This window comes from Musca autumnalis, unplaced genomic scaffold (assembly GCF_047663935.1).
Source record: "Musca autumnalis isolate F117 unplaced genomic scaffold, ASM4766393v1 scaffold_3, whole genome shotgun sequence".
NCBI lineage: Eukaryota > Metazoa > Arthropoda > Insecta > Diptera > Muscidae > Musca > Musca autumnalis.
Genome location: NW_027411866.1, coordinates 151616994 through 151641399, shown reverse-complemented (window position 1 = coordinate 151641399; position 24406 = coordinate 151616994). Strand labels below are relative to the sequence as shown.

The window sequence follows — 24406 nt, the reverse complement described above, 5'->3', positions numbered from 1 at the left end:
AAAATTCTACGAAAGATCTATGGGCCAATCTGTGTTGACGGCGAATATCGGCGTCGTATGAACATCGAGCTGTATCAACTATACAATGACATCAATATAGTTGAACGAATCGAGATACAACGATTGCGATGGCTAGGCCATGTTATAAGAATGAGTGATGATGAACCCGCTAAAAAGGCGTATAAATACGGGCCGCATGGAGGTTCTCGCAGATCTGGAAGGCCAAAGCTTCGTTGGAGCGAACAAGTGAAACGAGATATCACAAAGCTACACATCCCAGATTGGGAAAATACAGCAGCAAACAGAGAGGATTGGAGATTTTTTCTTAGTTCGGCTTATGGAACAAATGTTCTGTAAAAGGCCAGCTAAGTAAGTAAGTAGTCTATGCATATGTTTATAATTCCCACGACTGTATCTATTTTATTATTTTTTGGTTTTTAGTACATTTATCTTAAACATTGCAATGTATGTTTAACATAAAACCGTTTAACTTAAAAAGTTTTTTTTACCTATTTTTATTTAATATTACCACCATATTATGAGATCGTGGCTAAAACACTTCAATTCATATAAATATATTCATATTTTATAAAATATATTAACAGTTCGCGACTTATTAAAAGGTGAACCTCAACTTCAACGATTGAAAAACTTTTTTGAATAATACCATATACACTTTCATACTGGCAAAAGAGTGACTCATCGAAATAATGGTTTTAGACCCCAAGTATGTTTGGACGAAATGTGTTTCAGACAATTTGGAGTCGATTGAGCAATGTCCGTCCGTCTGTCTGTCTGGCTGGCTGGAGCGCACGATAACTCTCCAAGGGATGAACCGATTCGGTTTAAATTTTGGCTTTCGTAATATTTTGCCCAAACTTAGTTTATGTTCGAAGATGGGCTATATCGGTCCACTCCTTCCGGTACCTCCCACACAAAAGTTCGAAAATGTTCGGAAAATTTGTGCGCACGACAACTCTTGAAGGGAGTAACCAATTTGGCCCACACTTTGTACATCGAGCAAGTTCTACCAGACTTAGATGAAGTTTAAATATGGACTCAATCGGTCCACTCCTTCGGGTACCTCCCACACAAAATTTCGGAAAAGTTCAGTTTAGGACCTGCTCTCGAATCGCTTTGATTTTTGTTGTAGCAACTTGTATTTGCTGTCCCCCCTACGACGGTACGAGTTTCATAAGGGGCAAGTCCATACTTCCTGAGAAAATAGCCGGATCTGCCAATTCGGTCAAAAAATAGACCTTCGTAATATTTTGTCCAGACATAGTTTAAGTTCGAAGATAAACCATGTCGGTCCACTCCTTCAGGTACCTCCCTCACAAAAATTCAAAAATCTTCGGAAAAAATATGCGCAAGAAAACTCTTGAAGGGAGTGACTGATGTAATCCATACTCTGCACATCCTAATATATCTACCAGATATAGATCAGGTTCGAATATGGGCTATATTATATATATATTTCTGCACTCCTTTGGGTACCTCCCACACAAAATTTCGGATAAGTTTACTTTAAGACTTGCTCTCGAATCACTTTGATTTTTGTTGAAGCGATTTTCATTCGCTACCTCCATTACGACGGTAAAAGTTTTTTCAGGAGCAGGTCAATATTTCTTGGCCACGAAATTCTGAAGAGACGCTAAATACATTCTACCTGTCCCTAGATGAAAGTTTCAATTCACATTGGCTGAGGGTATACCTCTGTCGGCAAAGCCGACTGACACTTTTTTACTTGTTCTATACTGATGTCGTTTTATAGCAGATACAGCTCGTGGTTCATACGACGTCGATATTCAAAATCAACGCAAATTGGTCCATACATCTTTCGAAGAGTTTTTCTCTCATACACACCAAGCACTGTCTTGTCTGCTTGCGCAAGTACTCAGGATTCGGAACCATACATCAGCACGGGTAGTATCAGTGTATTTTTAAAGAGTTATTTTTGTTTGACGAGATCTGGCTTTGTTCTTAAACTGCTTACTTAAGCCAAAGTAGCATATGTTGGCCAATACAATTCTTCTCTTTATTTCACAACTGATGTTCTTTGTTATGTTTATGGCGGTGCCGAGGTAGACGAAGTGTTTTACTACCTCAAAATTACAGGAACCAACGTTAACAGTTGGTCCGAGCTCGTCGACACCATCAATTTTGTCTTCTCGCCGTTTACCACTCCACTTAAGCAGATTCCCTTTTGAATTTTGCAAAGGTATCTGTTACTTCCTTTACCGATCGACCCATGATGTCAATGTCAATATCATCGGCATAAGCAAGTAGCATATGACTGTTTGTATATATTGTGCCATTTCTTTTGACCTTCGCATCTCGTATAACCTTTTCCAGCAAAATGTAGAATAAGTCACACGAGAGGCCGTCTCCTTGTCTGAAACCTGTTTTGCTACTAAACTCCTTAGAGATGTTCTTTCCTATTTTAACTGAGGACGGAGTATCAGTTAATGTCAATCTAAAAAGCGGTATGAGCTTTGCAGGGATACCAAATTCAGACATGGCTTGGAATACCTTTGAACGTATGGGGGATGTCGAAGGCTATTGGGTCTTCTCCAGGATTTGCCGCAGGATAAATATCTGGTCAATGCACACTGGTCGAAACCACTGATCCAGCGGCGCAAAAGTCAAAAAATCGAACTATAAAATTGCGAAATATTTTCCATTGTATCGATTACAGACACTTCGCAGACAAAGATTTTGTTTTTTAATTTTTGTTGTTGTAAATATTCAATCAGTTATTCACTATCAAATGCAAAAGTTTTTATTGCATCAGATTTTAAAAAATTGTTGAAAAAAATTAGCTTCATATTTGTTTAAATGTTAAATGCATTCGTAATGAAACTGAAAAAGATTTATATTCAATTAATAGCAGAGGGTGAGATTTAAATTATAAAAATTAGGTTGGGGTCTGGAGTACTTAGTAATATATCAATAAATTTTCAAAAAATTCAATTATTTTTGTGTTTTTATGGGTTGTACGCGCTTGTTCCATAGAGTGCATCTTGTAAACTTAGCCGAACTTAGGTTCGATTATTTTTTGGGGAAAGAAAATGGACTCTCTAGATACGGAATAACCACATTTGTGCTGCAAATATTTGCAAATCTTTTGATGACTACACTTTAAAAAAAAGGGATTTTGCATGAAATTCATACAAATTTAGCTGTGCATTTGTATAGGAGCTAAATCAAAATATGGACCTATATTGAGAATTGTTTGCATGGAGGATTTCTACCCCCGGAGACACTATAATACCATATTTTAGCTAAATATGCTATTAAATATGGGATAACAAGTAAAAATTCAACGAATCGGGGGTACAATAAAAGGGGCTACATCGAAACATAAATCCGTGTTGAAAATGTTTTGTAAGAAGATTTTATACGCAGTGAGAACACGGAATGCAAAATTACAGCTAAGTTGGTTTAAAAATGTGGTCATGATATTCAAAATACCTTAAATTGGGAGGTACGGTTACATGGGGGCTATATCAAGACGTGCCCCTATGTCCAAAATTTTTGGTGAAATTATTTTTTGACCACTAGGAACCCTAATTACCAAATTACAGGTAATTTGCTACGAAATTGTGGCTTAAATCCTCAAAATACCGAAAATCTTAAGGTACCGTTATATGGGGGCTATACCAAAACATCAGCCGATATTGTTCATATTTGGCCCATTATTACCCACAGGTACAAGCTGAGTTTGTACCTAATTTCAGTGACGTATCTCAATACGATTGCAAGTTATTAATTTCGCGCCGCTAGATCAGTGCTTTCGACCACCGTGCAATGGTGGAATTGTCAGGTCTGAAGCCGCCAATTATTTCGTTGACCACAGGCTTTAGTTGTTCGCACAATATCCCTGACACTACCTTGTAGGCAATAGGGAGAAAAGTTATGCCTCTATATTTACAGTCTTATCTCCTTTCTTGTGAACAGGGCACATGATGCTCAGGTTCCAATCGTCGGGTACTCCTTTTTCCTGCCAGATGATGCTAACTAGCTGATGAATACACCTTATCAGCGTGTCGTCTCTGGTTTTGAACAGCTCGGCTGGTAAGCCATCGGCTCCTGCTACCTTATTATTCTTCAGCCGGTTTATTGCTGTATTTTCCACATCTTGGCTGGGCGGAATACATTCAATACCATCTTCTTGGATTGAATCTGTGGTATCTTCGCATCATCGCTACTATCGGATACCAACAGTTTGGAAAAATGTTATTTTCATATCCTGAGCACACTATCTGTATCAGTTACCAAATTACCTTGCTGGTCTCTACCGGAGGATGTGCCTGTACCAAAGCCATCAATTTGATATTTCACTCTTTGGTAGAACTTTCGGACTTCATTCTGGCTACTGTACATCTCGATTTTTCCACACTCCTGCCTTTCCATTCCTCTCTTTTTCCCTCGGAAAAGACATTTCTCCTCTCTCCTTTTCTCCTGATGCCTCTCTCCTGCGCTACGCGTTGCTACTGATTGTAGTGTAGCCCCATATACGGTATTTTTCCCTTCGGTAGCAGCACGACACTCCTGGTCATACCATGGATTCCTTGGTGGGGGTCTCTGGTATGCAAGTACTGATTTTGCGGCTGTTTCCATGGAGTGGGCAATGTTTTTCCATTGTCCTTATATGCTATCGGGACGAGAAGTGTTTTCATTAAGCAATTGGGCTAGTTGAGTGGAATAGGCTGTGGATATCTGTTGTGTTTGCAACCTACCGATGTCCAACTTCCGCGTTGTATCTGTTCAGGCTTTATTGGCAACATTTAGACGGGTACGTATCTTTGCTGCAACAAGGTAGTGGTCCGAATCTATGTTTGCTCCTCGGAACGATCGTACATCCAACACGCTTGATGGATGTCTTCCATCTATCACAACGTGATCAATTTGATTTCTTGTTCTTTGATCTGGCGACAGCCAGATGCCCTTATGAATATCGAGATGCTTAAATCTGGTACTGCTGCCATGTTTCTTGCAGCTGCAAAATCTATCAGACTCATACCATTGTCAGATGTTTCACTGTGGAGACTGAATTTCCCGGCTGTTGGGCCAAAGATATTCTCCTTTCCAATTTTGGCATTAAAATCGCCTAGTATAATTTTACTGTAATGGGCAGGGGGGCAATGGTCATAAGTTTCTTCTAAGTGCTTGTAAAATATATCTTTGGTCTGTTCGTCCTTGTCTCCAGTGGGAGCATGGGCGCAAATAAAGCTGATGTTGAAGAATTTTGCTTTTAATCGAATTGTGGCGAGTCTTTCATTCACTGGGGTGAAGCTGGAGACTAGATGTTTAAACCTCCGACCAACTACAAATCCGCAACCAAACTCATGCTTTGTGTCATTGCAGCTATAATACAGTGCGTCACCTTTAGGTGTTGTTGTGATGCTTTTCCCAATCCTTCGTATTTCCTGTATGGCAGTAATATCGGCCTTGTACTTTTCAAGTACGTCTGCCAATGCGAAGACTGCACCTTCTCTATAAAGAGTGCGAACATTCCAGGTGCAGATTCGAAGATCATGGTTCTTAAAACGTTTACGGGGTTCGTCAACTTTAGAGGGGTTTGTTTTTTTTTTCTTTCGTGTTTTTCATAGTAAGCTGATTTCTCTAGGGGACGCTTTATATGTATTTTAAATATCTCCGAATTTCGCTATATCGAATACAATTCTCTTTCAAGTGTTTATCAAGTGTCTCCATGATGAATTTTATTTAAAGTTTGGAAGGAGTGAGTTCATCGTTACTCAATATGTGGCAACTTTATAGAAATCAACTCTATATATTGTGTAGTAATACATATTGTTGCTTAGTATACATCCCAGCAAAAAAAGTCCTCCCAAAATCATGGGTTTTGTAAGGGATTTTTGGCAGCCGTAACTACTCGCAAACCCCCTTTCTTCCCCATTATTTTTACAAGGGCATGTCGCACTCAGTTTGTAGTTATTTTATGACCACTAGAATAACTAGTTATTCTGTGGCCACTAGAAGTTGAAAAGTAAGTTGAAAAAAATTCTATTTTTGGAACAGTTAATGTAGAGATTTTTTTATTTTATTACACTTCTTACTTTTATTTTATTTCGCTCGCTGTGCGAGTTGAACACACGAACCCTCTGATTTCTAGCCAAAGACACTACATACTATGCCACGCACACGTACATTAAGGGTTGCTTAAGAACTTAAATGTGCAGTGCACATGTGCACCACAAACTGTTATTTTTTAATTAAAAAAAAACTCGCGTGCCGACAGTGAGTGTTGAACACACAACCCTAGGATTTATAGTCGGACACACACTCATTGTGCCACCGTCCTCATTACTTAGTGAGGAGCAAAGTGAGTAGGTTTGCCTTGTAATTTTTTTAAGAAGTATCCCATCACTTTTCAGATTACTTGTAATGGGAAAAGAAGCTTGTTTACATTACTTTGTAATGGGTTACGTAATGACTAATGGATCCGAATTTTTGCAGGGATGTCTTTAAATATATGCTTGCTGCACCAATATAGCTATTTATTTAGCTATAATACCCCCATTTGTTATGCTCTTTAAATATGTTTCCTATTTTCCGTTTTTTTCAGTTTTCAAAATCGAGAGCACTTTCTCCTCAAAAAATATTCGCTTTCAGATGAGTTTCTCTAATGGTGCTTAACGTCTGAATGTCATGTCGTAAAGAAGATAAGTCAGCATCTTTGCATAAATTTAGTGTTATCCACACACCAAACTTTCAGGGTCTCCAACCAATCTTTCTTAAATTTCAAATAATTTTTCTACAAAATTAATTCAACCTTTGTTTAGACTATTTCTCGGTAAACATTTGTATACCATTTCTTGAGCGAATTATTAATTTTGTTTTTTTTTTTTATTTTTCTACTTCACACAGAAATAGTTTGCTCATTATTAAAATTCTTAGTAGCATTCGTGCCCATGATGTGTGCGTGTACCAAAAGCTTGGGCCCTTCTTAACGTGAGTGAGTGAATGAATGCTTGAGTAAATACATAATATTGTGAGAAAAAAAATCCAAAATATAAATAACGTAAACTACATCAGAAAGAAGGTAAAACCACAATGAAAAATGAACACTTAACCAACCGACGCAGCAGCAAGCTGTCAAGGTCATCATAATTACCTGTTAAAGTGCAACAAATAATAAAAGAATAGAATAAAAGCTAACAAGCCTACAACAAGCTCACAAGCTACGAAACGAAATATATTTCTAACAAGTAAAAAAGTATCAGTCGACTTTGCCGATATGGGCAATTTTAGAAGTTAAACTAAATTTGGACAAAATATTAGGAGATCCAAAGTTTGGACCAAATTGGTTGTCCCGTTCAAGAGATATAGTGCATACCGTTTTAGTGAAGTACCTTTCAGGCTATTTCCTTAGGAAGTATGGACTTGCCCCTGATGAAACTTGTACCGTGGTATGGGGCCAGCAAGTACAAGTTTTTACAATAAAAAAATAAAGCAATTCGAGATCAGACACAAAATTTAACTTTTCCCAAATTTTGTGTGGGATGGGATGGACCAAATCTGTTCCTACCTTTAAAAGAGTGGACCAATATGTGGTTATCTTCGAACTTAAACTTAGTTTGGACAAAATAGGCCAAAAAGGCCAAATATTGGACTAAATCGGTTCATATGTTCGAGAGTTATCGTGGTGTCACCTGGGGAACTGTTTTTAACACCCGCTAAAGGTAGTGAGCTAAAATGTGCCGCCGTTCGCCCATACGAACGTTAAAAACTTGGGTTTGGGCGACGGGTTAGTAACCCTCCCCTAGAAAAAGCAGCCTACTATGAAAAAAACGAAAGAAAAGAAAAACAAGCACCTCTAAAGTTGACGAACCCCGCAAACGTTTTATGGACCATGATCTGCAAATCTGCCTTGGAACGTTCGCACTCTTTATAGAAAAGGTGCAGTTTACGCATTGGCGAATGTACTTGAAAAGTGCAAGGCCGACATTACTGCCATACAGGAAATACGATGGATTGGGAAAGGCGTCACAACAACACATAAAGGTGACGCACTGTATTATAGCTGCCATGACACAAAGCATGAGTTTGGTTGCGGATTTGCAGTTGGATTTGTAGTTTGTCTCCAACTTCACCCCAGTGAATGAAAGACTCACTGCACTTCGACTATAAGCAAAATTCTTCAACATCAGCTTTATTTGCGCTCATGCTCCCACTGCAGACAAGGACGAACAGACCAAAGATATATTTTACGAGCGCTTAGATGAAACCTATGACCCATGACATTAAAATTATTTTAGGCGATTTTAATGCCAAAATTAAAAAGGATAATATCTTTGGCCCAGCAGTCGGAAAATCTAGTCTCCACAATGAAACATCCGACAATGGTATGAGGCTGATAGACTTTGCAGGTGGAAAAAACATGGTGGTTAGCAGTACCAGATTTAAGCATTTCGATATTCATAAGGGCACTTGCCTGTCGTTAGATCAAAGAACAAGAAATCAAATTGATCACCTTGTGATAGATGGAAGACATGCATCAAGCATGTTGGATGTACGATCGTTCCGAGGTGCAAACATAGACTCGGACCACCACCTTGTTGCAGCAAAGGTACGTACCAGATTAAACGTAGTAAACAAAGTGCGAACAGAAACAAAACGGAAATTGGACATCGGTAAACTGCAATCACAACAGATAGCCTCATCATATTCCACTCAACTGGCCCAATTGCTTAATCAAAGCACACCTCGTCCCGATAACATATCAGGACAATGCAAAACATTGCCCACTCTATGCAAACAGTCGCAAAATCAGTACTTGGATACCAGAGACCTCCTCCAAGGTATCCATGGTTTGACTAGAAGTGTCATGCTGCCGAAGAGAAAAATGCGGCATATAGGGCTACTTTACAATCAGTAGCAACGCGTAGAGCACGAGAGTGGTATCGGGAGAAAAGGAGAGGGGAGAAACGTCTTTTCCGCAGGAAAAATAGAGAGATGGAAAAGCGGAAGTGTGAACAAATCGAGATGTACAGGGGACAAAATGAAGTTCGAAATTTCTACCAAAGAGTGAAACCTCAAACTGATGGCTTTGGCACTGGCACATCCTCCTGTAGAGACCAGAATGCTAATTTGTTAACGGATACAGATAGTGTGCTAAGGATATGGAAAGATAATTTTTCCAAACTGTTGGTATCCAATAGTAGCGAAGTCGACGAAGATACCACAGATCCAAACCCAGAAGATGGTATTGAATGTATACCACCCGGCTGAGATTAGGTAAAGACACCAATAAACCGACTGAAGAATAATAAGGCAGCAGGAGCTGATGGTCCACCAGCCGAGCTGTTTAAAACCCTAGGCGACACGCTGATAAGGAGTATGCATCAGCTAGTTAACTCCATATAGCAGCAAGAACGCGTACCCGACGATTGGAACCTGAACATCCTGTGTCTCGTCCACAAGAAGGGAGATAAGATTGTATTGTCTAACTATAGGGGCATAAGTCTTCTCCCTATCGCCTACAAGATAGTGTCAGGGATTTTGTGCGAACTACTAAAGCCCATGGTCAACGAAATAATTGGACCATACCAATGCGGCTTTAGACCTGGGAAGTCCACCACTGACCAGATATTTACCCTGCGGCAAATCCTGGAGAAGACCCAAGAGATGCAGATCGACACCTACCACCTTTTTGTCGATTATAAAGCAGCCTTCGACAGCCCGCTGCGTTCAAAGGTATTCCAAGCCATGTCTGAATTTGGTATCCCCGCAAAGCTCATCCGGCTTTGTAAAATGACTTTAACTGACACGAGGTCTTCAGTTAAAATAGGAAAGAACCTCTCCGAAGAGTTTGGTACCAAAAGAGGTTTCAGGCAAGGAGACAGCCTTTCGTGTGATCTTTTCAACATCCTGCTAGAAAGAGTTATACGAGAAGCAAACGTCAAAAGAAGTGGCACAATCTACACCAATAGCCACATGTTACTTGCGTATGCTGATGATATAGACATCATGGGACGATCAGTAAAAGAAGTAACCGATACCTTTATGAAGGTCGAAGGAGCATCTGCTAAAGTGGGTCTGGCGGTAAACGGCGAGAAGACCAAGTTGATGGTGTAGGCGCGCAATGCGCCCATTGAGACCAGACCAACTGTTGAAGTTGGTTCCTATAATTTTGAGGTAGTAAAAGACTTCGTATACCTCGCCACCGCCGTAAACACAACAAAATCAGTTGTGAAATAAAAAGAAGAATTGTATTGGCCAACATATGCTACTTTGGCTTAAGTAAACACTTCAAAAACAAAGTCACAACTCGTCAAACAAAAATAACAAAAATAAACACTGATACTACCCGTGCTGATGTATGGTTCCGATGCCTGGGTACTTGCGCAAGCAGATAAGGCAGCGCTTGGCGTGTTTGAGAGAAAAATTCTTCGAAAGATCTACGGACCAATCTGCGTTGACGGTGAATATTGACGTCAATAGCTGACATCAATATAGTTAAACGTATCGATATGCAGCGATCGCGTTGGCTAGGTCATATCGCTCATTTACTCAAAGATTGGCATAACTCAAAAAATGCGTTTTCTGAGTTAGCGATTACTATACTACTTTATCTTGTGTCAAATTTTCATGTCGATATCTGTAAAACTCGACGAGTTACAGATAATTTACTACGAGTTTGGCATAATTCAAAAATTTTTTTTGAGTTTATGAAGGACTAAAACACTTCAAATCATGCTTGACCTTGCACTTAAATTTAACACTGATATCAGGCTAGCTGTTTACAAACTATTGTCCAAGTAGTTATTTTGGTTTTTGTGCAACAATCATTTCAAGTTGGGTAGTCAGATTTCGATCGCCAACTTAAAACGCGTTTTTCTCGAAACTGGATTTTTTTGAAACGTGTCACTCTTTGTGTAAATGACCGATGTTGAAAAGGCTTATAAATTCGGGCCACATGGCAGTGCACGCAGAATTGGCAGTCCAAAGAATAGATGGCGCAAAAATGTGAATGAAGTGATGACAAGGCTCGGTATTCCAGAAAGCGAAGCGCTAAACAGAGTGAATTGGAGATCTTTTCTTAGTTCGGTCTATGGAACAAATGTTCTGTAATGGGCCAGCTAAGTAAGAGGCAGTTTACATTATCTATCAATGTCATATGACACGAAATAAAAACATTCCATATCTACCCACGCAGGCAATGTGGATACGTAATTTTATTACATTTTTGCTGGTGTGGACGCACAGAGTAAATGGCGTAAGGAAAATCTCCAATATTGCTCATATTAGCGAATATATAACGATGCAAAATTTCAAGTCATATGACATTTACATATGTATACAGATTTATATCTGGTATTTAAAATGTGTGGGGAAACCCCCTCTTAGTGGGGACTGTAGGGTGCAATAATGCAATTACATAAATAATATGTGTGAAAAAATGCGGACATCAGACAGGCAGCAGGTTGTTTCGGTTGAGTAAATAGAGAAAATGTACGGCATAAAGAAAAAAGTATTTTAAATACCATGTAAGCACATCTAAATATTATGTCAGTTTCGTTTTCATCTATTTTCACATTTCTGTTATTCATTTAAAATCGTAGGTGTTTGGTTAATGAAAGAAACGGCTCAGCGACAAATAATACAACATTTTAAACATAATAATGACAAAATACATATGTACATATGTATGTATGTATGTCGATATAAAATAACAGGCATATTATTGTGATATTTAAACAGTAGTTGGCATTTTAATAAATGTATACGTCGTTTTAAAACCAATTCCAAGTCAAAACTTATTTCAAATCGAAATTATCTCTCATATCTTTTATATCATACAAAAGTAATATGTAATTGCTACATTATCATATAAAGTGATTCGTTGGTTCTACTTACCAGCAAATTGCAGCAGACAAATAAAAGAAAATATCAGCAACAAATTTTGATGCATTGCTGAAATGGTTGGTCTTAACGATGTTGGTATCGAGATGGAGGTTGGTGATAGCCATTGCAAACAGCTTGATTGACGGTGATTCGTCTTCTTTTTCTTTTTGAGGGTGGTCGGCAAAGATGAATGTGTGGTCATATGTTTTGCTGGGGTAGCCATCATCACAGAGTTTTGAAAGCCGTTTTATTACAGTTAACTGAGAAGAAGGTTCTTTTTTTTTTGTTTGATTGATGATAAGGTTATGTTGGAATTCTTTTGTTGTTGTTTTTGCGAAATGAAGGCAGTTTTGGATAGATTTTTAGAATTAACTTTTTTTCTTGGATTTAAATATTCAATTTGTTCCACTTTTAGTTGTTCTTTATTAACCTGGCAGATTGGGTTTTTTGGTTTTAATCTTCTGTATTTGTGGTTGGTTTTTAATTTGTAGTCTCTGGAGAAATTTTAAACTGAAAAATAAAAAAAAGAATTAATTTTTATTTTGTTTTGTGATTTTGCGTATGGTTTTTTAGTTTTTATGATGATTTTTATGCGTATGTGTGCGTGCAAATTAGATTTGTGTTATGTGATTATACAGTTGTTCAACGACACTTTGGTATTCAAAAAGCAGTGGGACTTACTTCTATTAAAGCACAAGTTATTTATTATTCAACTAAAAGTTACCATTCGTTTATGGCGAGAGCAGTTAGCTTTTGCAAGTCTTACAGTTAAATCCAAACATACATATATAGAAGGCAATGGAGGTCTTCTATAACTAGAAAACGTTCAACAGGTCTTTAACTAGAAGACTTTCGAAAGGTCTTCAATAGCAAGAAGACCTTCAGTAGTGGGATTCTGTAACTCATTTTTGCTGTTACCGACAAAAATCGGTAAAATTAAATCGCAAAATTATGACTAAAAACATAAAGAAAAGTTGGCATCACTGCTTGTGTCGGTAGAGGCTAGCGACTACTTTTTATTCATCGTTAACTTACCGAAAAATTTCGTTAATTATCGAAATTATAAGCATTTTAATTTTACCGACAATTATCGATAACAGCAAAAATGAGTTACAGAATCCCACTACAGAGGGCCTTCAATAGCTAAAAGACTTTCAAGGGGGTTTCTATAGCTAGAAGACCTTCCACAGGTCTTCTATAGCTAGAAGACTTTGACCAGTCTTCTATAACTAGAAGTCCTTTGACAGGTCTTAAAAGCCGGTCTTCTATAACTAGAAGGCTTTCAGAAGACAAGAAGATCTTCAGAGGGCCTTTAACAGCTACAAGACCTTCGAGAGTTCTTCTATAGATAGAAGACTTTCGACAGGTTTTCTACAGATAGAAACCCTTCAACAGGTCTTCTAAATGTGGAATACCATCAACAGGTCTTACATAGGTATAAGACTTATACAGGTCTTCCACGGATAGGAGACCTTCAAGAGGTATTATATGGCTAGAAACCTTCAACAGGCCTCCTATAACTTAAAGACCTTTAACAGGTCTTCTTCAGCTAGAAGACCTTCGACAGCTCTTCTATAGCTAGAAGACCTTTGTATTATCTTCTATAGATAAAAGACCTTAAACAGGTAGTCTATAGCTAGAATACCTGGAACAGGTATTCTATGGCTACCACCACTTCTATAGCTGAAATACTTTCGCCATGTCTTCTATAGATAGAAGACCTTCAGTAGGTCTTTTACAGCTAGAAGACCTTCAACAGGTCTTCTATAGCTAAAATACCTTCAACAGGTCTGCTATAACTATAAGATCTTTAGCAGATCTTCTTCAACTAGAAGATCTACGCAGATCTTCTATAGCTAGAAGACCTTCATGGGTCTTCTATTGCAAGAAGACCTTTAGAAGGTGTTATTTAGCTGGAACATTTTTAGCAGGCCTTCTATAGCTAGAACACCTTCGAATGGTCTTTCATATCTAGAAGATCTTCTATAGCTAAAATACCTTTAACAGGTCTTCTACATCTTGAAGACCTTTAGCAGGTGTTTTATAGCTAGAATACCATCAAGATGACTTCTATAGCTAAAAGACCTTCAACAGGTCTTCTATGGATAGGAGACCTTCAACCGGTCTATGGCTAGAAGAACTTTAACAGGTCTCCCATAATTCTCCACGTTTTCTATAGTTAGTCCATATTTACATTAGGCAATTTTCCTTGCGGCAAGTGTCAGTCGGTGAGAGAGATGGTGTTGTTGGTCTCTTCATCAAACTGACAATTGCCGCAAGGAAAATTGCCTAATGTACATATGGATATAAAATACCTTCAGCAAGTCTTCTATAGATAGAAGACATTCTTTTATAGCTAGAAGACCTTCAGCAGGTCCTTCTACAGGTCTTTTAGAGCTAGAAGACATTCAAAAAGTCTTCTATAATTAGAAAACCTCCACCAGATCGTCTGTAACTAAAATACCTTCGTAGATCTTCTGTAGGTAGAAGACATTCATGTGGTCTTCTCAGCTAGAAGACCTTCAAAATGCATTAAACAGCTAGAAGACCAGCAAAAGGTCTTCTATGGATAAGAGACCTTCAACCGGTATTCTAAAACTAGAAGACCTTATACAGTTCTACTCTGGATGTGAGACCTTAAGGAGATCTTCTATGGCTAGAAGACATTCTTTTTACTGGTCTCCTATGGCTAAAAGACCTTTAATAGATAGGAGATCTTCAAGATGTCGTCTATAGCTAGAAGACCTTCAACAGGTCTTTTATGGCTGGAAGACCTTCAACAGCTCTTCTTAAACTAGCAAGTCTTCTTTAGCTAGAAGACCTGCTACAGGTCTTCTATAGAAACGAGACCTTCAAGAGATTTTCAACAGCTAGAAAACCTTCAGAAGGTTTTTTATTCACCTAGCCATGACCTTCAACAGGTCTTTTAGGGTTAAAAGACTTTCAAGAGGTCTTCTACAGCTAGGAGACCTTCAAAAGGTCTTTTATGGCAAGAAGACCTTCTACAGGTCTTCTAAGGATAGAATACCTTCAACAGGTCTTCTAGGGATAGAAGACTTTTAAGAGGTCTTTTATGGTTTCAGCTGGGCTTTTATGCCTAGAAAATTCTATAACTGTGGCCTTCAAGAGGCCTTCTGTGGCTAGAAGACCTTCAACTGGTCTTATATGGCTAAATTACCTTCAACAGGTTTTCTAGGGTTAGAAGACCTTCAACAGGTTTTCTTCAGCTAGAAGACCTTCTACAGGTCGTTTGAAGGTCTCCTTTAAAAGGTTTTCTGTGGGTAGAAGACTTTCAACAGTTCTTCTACAGCTAGAAGACCTATAGCAAGTCTTCTTTAGCTGGAAGACCTTTAACATGTGTTTTGTAGTTAGAAGAACTTCAACAGGTTTTCTATGGATGGGAGACATTCAAGAGTTTTTCTACTTACTCAGGTCTTTTATTCAAAACAACAACATTTCTGATATAGCTAAAACATCTTCCGTTAGAAGGTCTTTTGTAGCTACAATATCTTACTTCAGTAGGTCTTCTATAGCTGGGAGGTCTCCCTTTAGCAGGTCTTCTGTAGCTAGAAAATCTTCTTCCAACAGGTCTTCTACATCTTTTTCATATGTAATTCGAAACACTCCAGATGTAATTCGTAACATTGCATTTGTAATTCGATTATTCCATTTGTAATTCGAATTATTCCATTTGTAGTTCGAAGTATTCGAATTATTGGGGGACGTAGGGGATGGAAGATACCAAGGAACGGTCCTGACCGGTTTCAACATGGCAAAGCCCAGGATTTATCTTGGTCCCTCTTTCATCCCAAGTGGACACTGACCTCCCCGTGGTGTCACCTGAGGAACTGCCTTTAACACCCGTTAAAGGTAGTGAGCTAACATGTGCCGCGCGTTCACCCATAAGAACGTTAAAAACTTGGGTTTGGGCGTCGGGTTAGTAACCCTCCCCTAGAAAAAACAGCCTACTATAAAAAAAAACGAAAGAAAAGAAAAACGAACCCCTCTAAAGTTGACAAACCTCGCAAACGTTTTAAGGCCCATGATCTGCGAATCTGCACCTGGAATGTTCGCACTCTTTATAGAAAAGGTGCAGTATTCGCATTTTCAGATGTACTTAAAAAGTACAAGGCCGATATTACTGCCATACAGGAAATACGATGGATTGGGAAAGGCGTCACAACAACACCTAAAGGTGGCGCACTGTATTATAGCTGTCATGACGTAAAGCATGAGTTTGGTTGCGGATTCGTAGTTAGACGGAGACTAAAACATCTCGTATCCAGCTTCACCCAAGTGAACGAAAGACTTGCTGCAATTCGAATAAAAGCTAAATTCCTCAACATCAGCTTTATTTCGGCTCATGCTCCCACTGAAGAAAAGGACGAATAGACCAAAGATATATTTTACGAGCGCTTAGAAGAAACATATGACCGTTGCCCTGCCCATGACATTAAAATTATTCTAGGCGATTTTAATGCCAAAATTGGAAAGGAGAATCTCGTTGGCCCAACAGTTGGGAAATTCAGTCTCCACAGTGAAACATCTGACAATGGTATGAGGCTGATAGACTTTGCAGCTGCAAAAAACATGGTAGTTAGCAGTACCAGATTTAATTCAGTCTCCACAGTGAAACATCTGACAATGGTATGAGGCTGATAGACTTTGCAGCTGCAAAAAACTTGGTAGTTAGCAGTACCAGATTTAATCATCTCGATATTCATAAGGGCACCTGGCTGTCTCCAGATCAAGGAACAAGTAATCAAATTGATCATGTTGTGATGGATGGAAGACATTCATCGAGCGTGTTGGATGTACGATCGTTGAGAGGCGCAAACATTAGTTGGGACCACTACCTTGTTGCAGCAAAGGTACGTACCCGTCTAAACGTTGCAAATAAAGTACGCGGAAGTTGGACATCGGCAAGCTGCAAATACAACAGGTAGCTTATTCCATGCAATTAGCCCAATTGCTTAATGAGAGCACTCCTTGTCCAGATAACATAACAACACAATGGCAAAATATTGGCCACTCCATGCAAACAGCCGCAAAATCCGTACTTGGATTCCAGAGACCTCCACAAAGGAATTCATGGTATGACCAGGAGTGTCGTGCTGCTACCGAAGAGAAAAATGCGGCATATAGAGATACTTTACAATCAGTAGCAACACGTAGCGCACGAGAGAGATATCGGGAGAAAAGGAAAGAAGAGAAAAAGGGGAGTGTGAAAAAATCGAGATGTACAGGAGCCAGAATGAAGTCCTAAAATTCTACCAAAGAGTGAAACATCAAACAGATGGCTTTGGTACAGGCATATCCTCCTGTAGAGACCAGTAAGGTAATCTGGTAACAAATACAGATAGCGTGCTCAGGATATGGAAGGAACATTTCTCCAATCTGCTGGTATCCAATAGTAGCGAAGACGATGATACCACAGATCCAATCCCAGAAGATGGTATAGAATGTATACCGCCCGGCCAAGATGAGGTAAAAACAGCAATCAACCGGCTGAAGAATAATAAAGCAGCAGAAGCCGATGGCTTACCAGCCGAGCTATTGAAAACCGGAGGCGACGTGCTGATAAGGTGTATGCATCAGCTAGTTAGCACCATCTGGCAAGAAGAACGCGTACCCGACGATTGGAGTCTGAGCATCCTGTGTCCCGTCCACAAGAAAGGAGATAAGACTGTATGTTCCAACTATAGAGGCATAAGTCTACTCCCTGTTGCCTACAAGATCGTGTCAGGGATATTGTGCGAACGACTAGAGCCAATGGTCAACGAAATAATTGGACCATACCAATGATTTTTACCAACCAGATATTTACCCTGCGGCAAATCCTGGAGAAGACCCAAGAGATGCAGATCGACACATATCACCTTTTTGTCGATTATAAAGCAGCATTCGCAGTCCCCTCCGATCAAAGGTATTCCATGCAGTGTCTGAATTTGGTATCCCCGCAAATCTCATCCGGCTTTGTATAATGACTTTAACTGATACCAGGTTCTCAGTTAAAATTGGAAATAACCTCTCCGAACTGTTCAGTACCAAAAGAGGTTTCAGACAAGGAGGCAACCTTTCGTGTGACCTATTTAACATTTTGCTGGAAAAGGTAATACGAGATGCAAATGTCAAAAGAAATGGCACAATTTACACCAATAGCCACATGTTACTTGCTTATACTGATGACGTAGACATCATGGGACGATCAGTAAAGGAAGTAACTAATACCTTTAGGAAGGTCGAAGCAGAATCTGCGAAAGTGGGTCTGGCGGTAAACGGCGAAAAGACCAAATTGATGGTGTCGACGCGCAAAGCGTCCGTAGAGCTCGGACCAAATGTGGAAGTTGGTACTTACAATTTTGAGGTAGTTAAAGACTTCGTCTACTTCGGCACTACCATAAACACATTAAACAACATCAGTTGTGAAATAAGAAGAATAATTGTATTGGCCAACAGATGCTACTATGGTTTAAGTAAGCAATTTAAAAACAAAGCCACATCTCGTCAAACAAAAATAACACTATACAAAACACTGATACTACCCGTGCTAATGTATGGCTCCGAAGCCTGGGTACTTGCGCAAGCAGATAAGGCAGTGCTTGGTGTGTTTGAGAGGTAACTTCTTCTAAAGATCTACGGGACGATTTGCGATGACGGTGAATATCGACGTCGTATGAACCACGAGCTATATCAGCTATACAAAGACATGAATATAGTTAAACGTATCGAGATGCAACGATTGCGTTGGCTAGGCCATATCATAAGAATGAGCGATGATGAACCCGCTAAAATGGCGTATGAATACATGCCACATGGCGGTGTACGCAGAATCGGCAGGCCTAAGCTTCGATGGATCATACAAGTGGATGAAGCAATGAAAAGGCGCGGTATTCCAGAAAGCGAAGCAACAAATAGAGAGAATTGGAGATCTTTTCTTAGTTCGGTCTATGGAACAAATATTCTGTAATGGGCCAGCTAAGTAAGTAATTTTGTATTGATTTTATATCTGTTTTTTTCGAATTATTCAGCAGGTCTTCTAGGGCTAGAATACCTTCAAAGAGTCTTCTTAACAGGTCCTATATAGCTAGAAAGAAATCTTTAAATTTAAATTTCTCATAAAGTATCCGACACATGCAATTCGTGTTTTCATACACCCGCTGATTACACCACACAAAGACATACGCGCAAATAAATTAGGCTGACACTGACGTTATCCATAAATCTATGACAGCCGCTTTGGAAATGAATGAATTAAACCAATTTGGTGCAGCCATTTACATTTTCATTGTCATTTCGCGTTTGCCATCTTCGTCTACCCCTCTTCCCTATTCTGTCTATCTCACACTAAACCCAAAAAACATCATGAGTTTGTTCGTTCCTCCGACTGAAATTTATCACATAAATCTCTTAAAGGATCCATCCATGCTGTACTGTGTGTGTGCATGTGTTCCTCCCCAGAAAAAAAACATGTTTCTGCCATCGCTGCTCTATTGCATGATGACGATGATGTTGTTGCTGCTGTGCTGGTGTAGCGTTTTTTGTAACTTGGTGTTTTTCCTAACTTCGTTTCGTCGTTTTTTCATCCTTACTTAGTCTTTTGAGAAACAAATTGATGGAAAATGCAGTAAATATGCGGATAAAGTGACAATCGCTTGATTGTTCTGCTTCTTCCTCATCATCATCATCATGGTCTTTTCTCGCCGTGCAAACAATTCATCGCCATTGGGGCTTTGTACTCGTATTTGCAGGGTGTTAAGGATAACAAAAGGCACAGACACTAGCCCATCATATGCACACTAGCAATACAAACAAAGAGACAGACATACATACATGTTGAATTTTTGTATGCATGTGTGTCTTGTGTAATTGTATGTGTGTTGTGTGAGTAGATAAGTGGGTGAATGTTTTGGCTGTTACAATGAAAATACATACACAGAGCACCAGAAACAAATTCAAGTGTAAGAAAACAAAAGGAAACATTTTCAATTGTTTTCTTATTAAAGGATGCTCACTCTCAACAACAACGACGACGAGACACTGCTCCAAGCCGTGCCAACTCAGCCTCGGCCAGACATACAATATTTCTTGGCAAAATAAAACAATAACCAATAGAAATTGATGGTCGATAGCAACCAAATTGTAGATATCTATAAGTTTCATTGTTTTGCTTTTGTTTTTGTTGCTGTTATTGTTTCATAACCGCATGTTGTTATGTGGGTTTCAGAATATCAGATTTTTCATTTTCTGAGCAATAATTGAATTATCTAATCATCACGTCTGTGATAGCGCTTTTAATTGGATTACAATCAGATTCGATAAACATTGATTGAAAACAATATGGAAAATTAGAATCTTATCGAAAATGTGTAAGATGAGATGAGCAAGAGTGCAAAATAATGTCGGTAGAAGTGGTTGTAATTTGTTTGCAGGATATTCTTAAACATGTACTCCATATATCAAAATAGATAAGTGACCTATTTTGAATAGGATATGCATATATAACCAAATTAAAGAAACAAAACCATTGACGACTCTCTGAAAAAAACTGTGCTTTACCCAGGTGGCGTAATCGAAGTTAGATACCAAGGAACGGTCTGACCGGTTTTTACATGGAAGCCATTTAGGTTGAATGGAAAATGCTCATCACAGCAAAAACATATTGCGTTTGAAAAATCAAAGTTCGGTGGCAAGCTTAGCCTCTTAATTACAATATTCGCAGTTACTTTATTACAACAACTTCGATGTAAGTATAAGATTCGAAGAATTGTCAAGAGAAGCGACTACCCACCTACATACATCAACCGATATGCCTGATGAGCTGTGTAACTAACAGTGAAACCTGTACACATAATTTGGTTTTTGTGCGGGAATTTCTTCGTCCTTTTTCATTCATTCAACTCAACTCCGACGAGAAATTTCAAACACATAAAAACTTGGTTAGGCGTTGAGTTAGTAGTCCACTCCTATAAAAATATCCCACTATAAAAAAAAACAAAGAAAACCAAACCCTACTAAATTTGACGGCCGTCGCAAAATATTAAGGAAAATTACCTGTGAATCTGCATACGGAATGTTCGGACTGTATTTTCTACGCTGGCCAACACAAGGACGACCAGACCAAAGATATATTTTACGAGCGTCTCGAAAAAAATGTATGACGTATGATCACGTTGTAATAGATAAAGATATTCACGATTCTATCGGAAATATCGAATCGGATCATTACATTAATGCAGTTGAGGTTCGCAGCCGATTAAACATCGGAAATCTTCAATCATATTCTAATCATCGTACCCAATAGCTTAATGAATGGACTTATAATTCCGATAACATATCAGTGCAATGACAAATCATCCCATTGCATACTGACAGCCTCAAAATCCAAACTTGGATAACAGTGGCTTTTACCAAGAAACCCATTGCATGACCAGGAGTAACATGCACCTATCGAAGAGAAGATTTCGGCATAAAGTACCAGACCTCAAGTGCTCTTCTCTCTATCGAAGACCTCAAGAGGCCTTCGCTCTATAGAATACCTCAAGAGGTCTTCTGTCTATAGAAGAGGCCTTCCCTCTATAGAAGGCCTCAAGAGGTCTTCTCTTCATGGAAGACCTCAAGAGTCTTCTCTTCATAGAAGAAGACCTCGAATACCTCAAGAGGTCTTCTGTCTATAGAAGACCTCTATAGAAGTCTTCTCTCCATAGAAGTAGAAGAAGCCTTTTCTCCATAGGAGAAGACCTCAAGATGTCTTCTCTCCATAGAAGAAGACCTCAGGAGGTCTTCTGTCTATAGAAGATCTCAAGAGCTCTTCTGTGTATAGAAGACCTCAAGCGTCCTCTGTCTATAGAAGTTTTCTCTCCATAGAAGGAGGCCTCAAGAAGTCTTCTCTCCATAGAAGAAGACCTCAAGAGGTCTTCTCTGCATATAAAAAGACCTCAAGAGGCCTTCTCTGCTCAGAGGACCTCAAGAGATGTTCTGTGTATAGAAGACCTCAAGAGGTATTTTGTCTATACAAGACCTCAAGAGGTGTTCTGTCTATAGAAGACCTCAAGAGGTCTTCGGTCTATAGAAGACCTCAGGAGGTCCTCTATCTATAGAAGACCTCAGGAGGTCCTCTATCTATAGAAGGACTCAAGAGGTCTACTGTCATTAGAAGAGGCCTTCTCTCTATAGAAGACCTCAAGAGGTCTTCTCTCCATAGAACACCTCAATAGTCTTCTCTCCATAGAAGAAGACCTCAGGAGGTCTTCTGTCTATAGAAGTCTTCTCTCCATAGAAGTGTCTCCTCTTCATAGAAGAAGACCTTAAGAGGCCTCCTCTGCATATAAGAAGACCTCAAGAGGCCTTCTCACCATAGAAGATCTCAAGAGGTATTCTGTCTATAGAAGACTTCAGAAGGAGTTCTGTCTACAGAAGACCTCAAGATGTCTTGGGTCTATAGAAGACCTCATGAGGTCCTCTGTCTATAGAAGACCTCAATAGGTTCTCTGTCAAGTGCCCTTCTCTCTATCGAAGACCTCAAGAGGCCTTCTCTCTATAGAATACCCCAAGAGGTCTTCTGTCATTAGAAAAGGCCTTCCCTCCGTAGAACACCTCAATAGTCTTCTCTTCATAGAAGAAGACCTCAGGAGGTCTTCTGTCTATAGAAGACCTCTATAGAAGTCTTCTCTCTATAGAAGGAGACCTCAAAAGCCTTTTCTCCATAGGAGAAGACCTCAAGAGGTGTTCTGTCTGTAGAAGATCTCAAGAGTTCTTCTGTGTATAGAAGACCTCAAGAGCTATTCTGTGTATAGAAGACCTCAAGAGGTCCTCTGTCTATAGAAGTCTTCTTTCCATAGAAGGAGGCCTCATGAAGTCTTCTCTCCATAGAAGAAGACCTCAAGAGGTCTTCTCTGTATATAAGAAGACCTCAAGAGGCCTTCCCTCCTCAAGAGGTGTTCTGTCTATAAAAGACTTCAAGAGGTGTTCTGTCTATAGAATACCTCAAGAGGTCTTCGGTCTACAGAAGACCTGAAGAGGTCCTTTGTCTATAGAAGACCTGAAGATGTCCTCTGTCTATAGAAGACATCAAGAGGTCTTCTTTCTCTAGAATACCTCAAGAGGCCTTCTCTCTATAAAAGACCACAAAAGTTCTTCCCTCTGTAGAGAACCTCAAGAGGTCTTCTCTATATAGAAAACTTCAAAAGGTCTTCTCTATAGAAGGTCTCAAGAGATCTTCTATCTGTAAAAGACCCCTAAAGGTCTTATGCATCAGCTAGTTACCACCATTTGACAGGAGAAACGAATGTCAGATAATTAAAATGTAAGCTCCAGACGAATGGAAAACAAACCACATATTTATAACCTATAAAATATTGATAAATATATCCGAATATTTTGTGAACAACAAAAGCCTATGGCGAATGAAATAAAGGGCCAATCTGCTTTGACAGTGAATATCGATGTAGTATGAACGACGAGCGCCATCGGCTATAAAACGACGTCGGCATATTTAAACGTATCGAGTTACAACGACTGCATTGACATGGCGACATACACAGAACTTGAAGGTCAAGGCTTCGATGCATTGAACAAGTCGATGAAGAGATACATAACGAAAAAATTAGTGGGCTTTGCCGACCGAGATACAAAACAAAACGAGTAGAAAGTATCAGTCGGTTTTACCGACTTTTTTTCCATAAACGTCACGGTGCTCTTTAAGCAACTTTAAATGGAAGGTGCGAAGTTTTTGCGGATTCTGAAACTACAATGTTCATAGATGAGAAAAATGAAAAAACAAAAAAATCGCCGTAGCGCTTTTTAAATAAATCGCGATTCAAGTAGTCATTTTTAACGATATTTTAGGTTTTCACGATTTTGCTTGGAAACCGCAAGTCCTGTCGGGAACGGAAACGTCCCGTCGGGACGTCATTTCAGTTGGTCACCATATAATTTAGAACTTTTGGAATATTATATCAAGAAACATGGACTTCCCACAAAAACATAATATCGCTGTAAACAGGGCCACTAGGAGTACCTATGGTAAACATTTCAAAAGGATCCTCGAACAGACCCTTAACCGCACTTAAACAAAAATATTGCACATTTGTATGGCACCACCCTCACATAAACACACATGTACATAAACTAAGTTTAGACAAAATACTTCGATATCCAAATAATTTGCTCCGTTGATGATCATTTTAGCGAATATTTTCGAACTTTTGTGGTGGAGGTACCGTAAGGAGTGGACCTATTAGCTTGGAGTGTTGTGCTGGCCGTAGCCTGTTTTAACAACTTTCTGGAAATTTTCTCAAGAAGTGTGGACTTGCCTCTCAAAAAACGAACCATCGTTACTTAATTACTTAACTGGCCCATTACAGAACATTTGTTCTATAGGCCGAACTAAGAAAAGATCTCCGTTTCTCTCTGTCTATTGCTTCTCTTTCTGGAAAACCGCGCCTTGCCATCTATTAATCCACTTGTTGGCCCATCTATTCTTTGGCCTGCCAATTCTGCGTGCAGCGCCAAGCGGCTCATATTTATACGC

General features: G+C 39.2%; 1 protein-coding gene across 2 annotated transcripts in view; it reads right to left on the bottom strand.

Annotated features, from left to right (window-relative positions):
- Positions 1 to 24406, bottom strand: part of LOC141397957 (uncharacterized) — a 188226-nt gene that overhangs the window by 124980 nt on the left and 38840 nt on the right. For both annotated transcript variants that reach the window (XM_073974977.1, XM_073974978.1), the window contains exon 2: positions 11887 to 12384. In XM_073974977.1, coding sequence (XP_073831078.1) covers positions 11887 to 12100 — 214 coding nt within the window. In that variant the 5' untranslated portion in view covers positions 12101 to 12384. The remainder of the gene's footprint in view (positions 1 to 11886; positions 12385 to 24406) is intronic.